Source organism: Microtus ochrogaster, unplaced genomic scaffold (assembly GCF_000317375.1).
Source record: "Microtus ochrogaster isolate Prairie Vole_2 unplaced genomic scaffold, MicOch1.0 UNK5, whole genome shotgun sequence".
NCBI lineage: Eukaryota > Metazoa > Chordata > Mammalia > Rodentia > Cricetidae > Microtus > Microtus ochrogaster.
The window spans coordinates 3,532,404-3,539,471 of NW_004949103.1; the positions used below are offsets into that span (position 1 = coordinate 3,532,404).

General features: G+C 48.0%; 1 protein-coding gene across 1 annotated transcript in view; it reads right to left on the reverse strand.

The window, feature by feature from the left end:
* Nucleotides 1-7,068, reverse strand: part of Stk32b (serine/threonine kinase 32B) — a 237,976-nt gene that overhangs the window by 174,386 nt on the left and 56,522 nt on the right. Inside the window, exon 2 of the mRNA XM_013353283.2 lies at nt 39-94. Coding sequence (XP_013208737.2) covers nt 39-94 — 56 coding nt within the window. The remainder of the gene's footprint in view (nt 1-38; nt 95-7,068) is intronic.

Sequence of the window (7,068 nt, forward strand, 5' to 3'; positions counted from 1 at the left end):
GCTTCACTTTTTTGTTCCAAAAAGTGCATTGCTCTTACCTTCCCGAAACTCCCTTTCCCGATGGCCCGCAGGATCTGGAAGTGGTCAAAGTTGACTGTCAAAAAAGAGAAAGTGGTAGTCAGGGCAGGCTTGCCTTTCCATGTGCTACCCACGACCCTGCTGGCTTCTGTCCACCCGCCCTATCGCATGTCAGCACCTGGTCACTGAGACACTGGCCAGGGAAGCACTGTTAAAACGTCACCATGGGTTCACAGGAGGAAACATCTTGTAGGGACCGAGGTGTGGCCACAGAGAAGCTCAGCTGTTTGGATTTCATGTTCTCTGAAGCACTTTTCCCTTCAGGAAGAGCTGTCCCCGCAATGGACCCCTCTGGTGCACACGGCGCCCTCACAGGCAGAGCACAGCTTACCTCTGTGAGATGCTACAGCCTCACATTCGATCCTTCCATACAGTCCGTCTGGCATTAGGGTTGCCGCACGCCAAGCACACTGACCCCCATCACCCTCCTGCTATCATATCACTCTGAATCACACCACCCCTTGCCCCCTTTTAGCTGCCTCTGTGTCTTTACCCTCCAGCCCTCATTGACTGGACTCTACCCCAGCCTCTGCACCAAGCATGTCAATATTGTGTGGCCATACTGCTGACTGCCACGAACATCCTTGACCTTCTGGGTCCCTGATTTCTGTCTCCTTTTGTTTCTGATTTTATGACAGGGTCTCATGTAAGCCAGCCTTCCCCTTTTCTCTGCCTTTGGAGGGTTAAAATTACAGATGTACCATAATGCCAAGTTTGTGGGTGCTGAGGTTTGAACCAAAAGCTCCGTGCATACCAGGCAAATGCTGTACTGAGCTACACCCCCAGGTTTCCTCTCGTCTTTCAAAAATGCCCACTAGGCTTCTATGGCAGAACCCTCTCTCAAATCCCCCTCAATGGCTTCTCTATGCTCAGACCTCTACTCCCAGGGGTTAGACACTGGAATCTGTCAGCTTTCGGCCACACAGCTACTCTCATGGCCTCCAGTCTGTGGCATGCCAGAGTCGGCCAAAAGTATCCCTGGCCTTTAGGTAGTTTGAATTGATGCCTACTCCAGAATACTCTTGAGGAATTGAAACCCACCTAGAACTTCATGCAGACCCCAGGCAGAGTAGTGCCTCCTTTCTCCTGACTGCAAATTTCAGGAGGTCCAGCAGACCTCAGGCTGGGCGGCATCAACCTTCTCAAGCCAAGGATTCATCTATGGCTCCTTTCCCTCCCAACCCATTTAGTCCCGTATCGGGGTGGATCTACGTTTCCTCTTGCTGTTCTCTTTCATCTGCCCATCCTGAGGCCCCTCCGATTTCTACCTTCTTCTGTCATCTGATATCTATAGTGGGCTCTCCACCTCTGTGACCCTCCCCTGGGGCACATGTGATAATAAGGGTGACAATCATGTCTGTCTCACACCTTCCTTGTCCTGACCCCTCCATCTTAACCATGGAGAGCATGCTCCTCCCTAAACGGCTCGGTCCCTGCCCTGCTCCTGTCACCCCACACCTCCCTGACCCACCCTCATGCTGCAGACACAGGTCCCTTCCTCCCTAGTCAAGCTGTCTCCTTTCCATCTGATGCTCTTTTCCCAGTGTCCACTTGTCATCCTGCTGTGTCCTGACAGGGGACCGGACCTAACTTCCAACTAAGCATGCTGTCTTGTAGCATGGTAACTTCCACTAAACACATGATTCTGAATAGCTCAATGGGCGTTTTTTTTTCACGAGGCTCTGAGTTACCTGGGGTCAACGGTCATGATTATTCTATTTGTTGTTTCTCCCTCTGCACCTTGACCTTGCATGGCACACTGCGGCACTCCATAACTACTCATTAACTGGAGGATGATTGAATCAGCTAATCTCCATATTCATGGTGCCAAGTGCATAATAAGTCTTTGGTAAATATTTTTGCATTTGACTGAATTGCAGCCAGTTCTCAATAACTAGGAAAGACATGCCATTTATGAAGATGAAGGGGATTGATTAGCTCACTGCGTAATTGAAGTTGGGGGTGTGGGGAAGTCAATGAACACAATTAGTTCCTTGTACATTCGACTTCACCAAGCCAAAGCCAGAATCCAGTGAGCTGTCAAACCCCTGACGTGCTTAGAATAGAGAGGTTGGGTTAACAGTTAACTAGCAAAACTTCTGTTCTTTAACCCAGTTCTGTCTGTTTTCAGAATAACTTACTGGAAGCAGAAATTCCTTTCTCCTCTTATCCAGTCACTACAGGTTGAGGGAGAAGAAGAAAGTAAGGAACTCGGGCCACCGCTCAGGTGGCTGTCATGTGCTGGGATGTGTGCATATCTTAACAGTAACCTCCACGGTTCAGAAAGCAAATGTCACTGTGGGTCTCTGCCCTCTGCCTTCCAGGCAACAGAGCCAGGTCTCCAGAGGCATGACTTAGGAACTACCAGGACTCTGATGCTGAGTCTTTGCACGGGAAACAGCTTTTTGTCCCTATCAGAAAAACAAAAAATTCTATTGTTCAATGGGTGGAGCTAGTGGGGCTGCTGGACGATTCCTTTCGGATAGAAGAACCAGGCACATGGAAAAGGCTGGCAAATCCTATTTTATCACTGGATTTGGAATTCTGCTGTGATCTTACTGAGGAGCAAAAGGATAGTCTTTTTTTTTTTTTTTTGGTTTTTCGAGACAGGGTTTCTCTGTGGCTTTGGCCCTGTCCTGGAACTAGCTCTGTAGACCAGGCTGGTCTCGAACTCACAGTGATCCGCCTGTCTCTGCCTCCCGAGTGCTGGGATTAAAGGTGTGCGCTACCATCGCCCAGCTAAGGATAGTCTTTTTACACCATCTTTACCTTGATTTAAATCCTACCCCTCAGCAACTGGGCTATCTCAGAGATGTCACTTAAACTGTGCTCACTCTTTATACTAGACATGATAAAATAGTTCTTACTTTTCTCAACACCACATCAAATGCCTAACAGAAACATCCTGAGGAGAGGCTAACATGTGATCATTAATTTAGAGGCATGGCAGGGAAGGTATGGTTTCTGGAATAGGCTGCTCTGAGGTAAACGGAGCTTGCAGCTTCTCACACGGTGCCAAACAAGAAACAGGAATGAGCATAAGCAGGGCCAGGCTGTTACCTTTGAGGCCCACCCCCTGTGGCCTGGGTCCGTTAGCTAGGATTTCGATCTCCCAAAACATCACCACCAGCTGAGGAGCAAGGGTTCAAACATATGAACCCGTGAGAGTGTGTCTGTTTGCTTTCTATTACTATAATGAACACAACCAAAAGAAACCTGGGGAGGAAAGGGTTTGTTTAAGCTTCCATGTCCTGATCACAGTCCATCACGAAGGGAAGTCAGGGCATGAGCTAAAGGCAGGAACCTAGAGGTGGCAACTGATGCAGAGGCCACGGGGAGTGTGGTTTGCTAGCTTCCTAACCCTGACTTGCTCAGCCTGCTAGACTACCTGCCTATGGATGGCATCACCACAGTGCCCTGGACCCCTGCAGGGACCCTGTGCTCACATGTGTTTAGCCAGAATATCCCACTGACTAAAGCTGTTTGGAGTAAGTTTCAGTGTATAATCAGTAGCTTCCCCCAATACACACACACACACACACACACACACACACACACAAGCACATACATACACACAGACATACATACACACAGACATACACACACACGCACACATACACACATACATACACACACATTCACACACACACACACACACACACTTCCTGACATCATTTAAGAAACACCACTGCACACCTGTCTGACCACATCTTTACCCCTTGGCTCCAGACATCAGCCACCCTGTTGACTTTTGGCTTTCTGATGACAGATCCAGGCACTCAGGCATGACACAGTTCCAAAAGTGTCACTTAGCCCTGGCTGTGATCTACTGGGTGAGCTTGCCACAGGTCTAGCATCCCAGCAGGCTCCACTGTCTCTCTTCCCTGCTTCTCTAGAGCTGAGCATCCAGGAGAATAAGCTTCTTCAGCAGCACCACTGTGGATAAACAACTTCATGCTCCCCAGCTTCCCACTCTGCTCTGAAAGTGCATCCCCATGGGACTCCTTGCCTGGCTCCCTCTGCATGCAGGGCTTAACTCTTGGGACCCCACCTTGGCTGCTCTGGGTCTCAGATGTCTTCTCCCTTCATCAGCCGCCCTTCTATAGTGAGCAATCAGACCCAACTCCTGCTGGGGTGTATCCTCCTGGGAAACTGAGTTGGGATGATTCCCCAGAGAGCCAGGAAAATGTAGAGGGAAGGATGTAGCCTTTGAGGTTATCAGGTTACAAATTCAGTGGCAGGGAAAGCTTCATGGGAGCAAACCTGGGTGATGTGGAATGATGTGCGGTCAAATTAATGCTTCTTTTTTCCTTCCTTCCTTCCTTCCTTCCTTCCTTCCTTCCTTCCTTCCTTCCTTCCTTCCTTGCTTCTGTCCTTCCAAGGCAGTTTCATGTAGTTCAAGTTAGACTCAAACTCTGTGTGTAGTCAAAGATGACCTTGAACTTCTAAGACTCTGATTACAGGCACCTGCGGCCTTATCCAGTTATGCGGTACAGGGAACAGAACCCAGGGCTTCAAGCCACCCCCCCTTCCATTAGACACCAGGGTCAGCTCTTGAGTAGAGGAGAGTCAAAGTAAATGGCATTAAAACTGAAGATCTCAGTTCCAGCCTGGAAGGCCGTCACCGTGTGTCCTCACCCATGGTGAGTAGCGATGACAGTTTGGGTGCTGACTTGGTCTCTCGGCAAGTCATTAGCGTCTTAGGGTCTTCCCCCAATCTGGACTGTCAGATCTCCTTTAGGAAGGGCCAGTGCTCTGAGGACTATACACACATGGTCACCTTCCAGGCACTCAGCTAACTGGGGCGCTTTAGCTTCATTTGTGCTGATGCAACAAAACACCAATTTAAAAAGAAAAGTGGGAGATGATCTTAATTCAAAATTCCTGACTACAGGCCTTTATTGGTGAGTGAGGAGGCAGGAATTTGGGACAGCTGGTCATGTGACACTGACAGTCAGAAACAGAGATAAGAACGCATGAATGCATCCATGCTTGCTTGCTTGTGCTCCACTTCATTTCTCCACCCTCATAAGGTTCAGGATCCGCTGCCTAGGGAATTGTGCCCCCCACATTGGGCTCGTCTTCAATTAATTAGGTCAACCCACACACACGTGCCCATAGGCAAACTTGAGCTAAACAATCACTGAGTGAAACTCTGTCCAGGTAATCCCAGATTGTGTCAAGAGAACCATTAAAACTGACCACTACATGGGGAAGAAAAAATTGTGTCCATATTATACGTCCACAGGCTATTTTCTTGTCAGATTCCCTGGCAGTGTAACACGCACTTCAACAGCATCTACTTTGAGTTAGCCAAAGTTACCTAGAGCTTTGGAAAGCCAGGATGTCCAAACTGTGGCCCATAGGTTGTGAGAGCACACACGTTTATTTTGTGGGACGCTGCAGTATGGCATCGCAATCTATAAAGTTCATGGCCCAAAACCACGCAACTGAGTTATACAAAACAAACAAAAAATGAATGCTTTAAATACATTGAGAATTTTGTGTTAGGCTGCATTCAAAACTACCCTGGGCTACATGTGGCATATGGGCTGTAGGCTGGGCTTCCTGTTTTAAAACAAACGGGGAGGGGTGCATTTGCAGTTTTGTGTAAGAATACTGAGCATCTGAGGATGTTGGTATCTATGGGGTTCCTGGAAGGATCCCCTGAGCTGATCTTGCACACTGTACTTCACACAACTTCCATGCTGAAAGTTATCAGATCCACCCTGGAAACTCCAAACGTACCCCACTCCCAGTGGCTCTGTAGATCTGCGGGCTCTGGCCCTGAGTGCAACCTTCTTCCATTTTTGGCTCCTGAGATGAGGCAGGTCTCTTTCACATTCATGCCCAGGGCTGAGAGAGTCTGCTCCTGGCCTGTGTCCATGCTGGCTGGCAGAGCTGTTGCAGGAAGTCAAGGCTGGGTGTTCGGTGCAGATGTTCTATGTCTGCATGCCCCACTCTCCACACATGAAGGGGCTGGGATTTGCTTCACAGAGCCGCAGCGCTGCTTTCAACCTCATTAAAAAGTGTTTTGTTTCCTTGTTGATAAATGTGTTTAATAACACCCCAGGCCTTTTTGCTAACAGTCTACACTCTTATCAGCAGAAACACTGAATCTGTAAGCAGCCAGAAATTTGTACGCCTAATTCATATGGATAGAGTAGGGAAAAAAAACTTTAGGACATAAGTTAATTTAGAGCTGGAGGGAAATTCATGATAAGACAAACTTCCAAGAGATCTTGAGAACTCAACTGTCAATCTGTCCTTGTGCCTGACATCTTCATTTTCTCCCCCAAATGCTGTGATAACATAGGATGACAAAGATAACTTGAGGGACAAAAAGTTTAATTGCCCAGGTTGTTGTCTGTCATTGCAGGGAAGCCAAGATAGCAAGTCACATTTTATCCACAGACAAGAGCAGAGAGCAATGGATTATCTCATGCTTGCTAGGGCTCAGCCCACTTTCTCCACTCTTATCCAATCCAGAATATAGTGTCACCCATAGTGAGCGCATCTTCTAGCCTCAGTTAAGATAGTCAAGACAACCCCTCACAGACATAGCCGCAAGCCACCTTAATCCAGACAATCCTATGGGGATTCTAGATTCTATTAAGTCAGCAAGTAAAATTAGTTTGACGTATTCCTTTCCTGGGACAGCCCTAACTAATTGTCACCAAGGAGCTTAAAACAGCAGGAATTAATTTTCCCACAGTTCAAGAGGTCAAAAGTCCAGAGCCAAAGTATCAGCTGGTCTGTGACATCTATGAAGACTCTGGGGGGTCCTTTCCTAACTCTGTCAGCAGTCCTTGGCACTCTGAATCCTATGTCTGTATCACTCCATCCCTTGCCTCCACCTTCTCCAGTTGCCCCCCCCATGTGTCCCTGTTTTCTTCTTACCCAGCCACTTCATTTGAGACTTTCCCTTGATCCAGGATGCTTTCAACTACACCAATAAAAACCTATTTCCACATCTGGCCCCATCCTCAG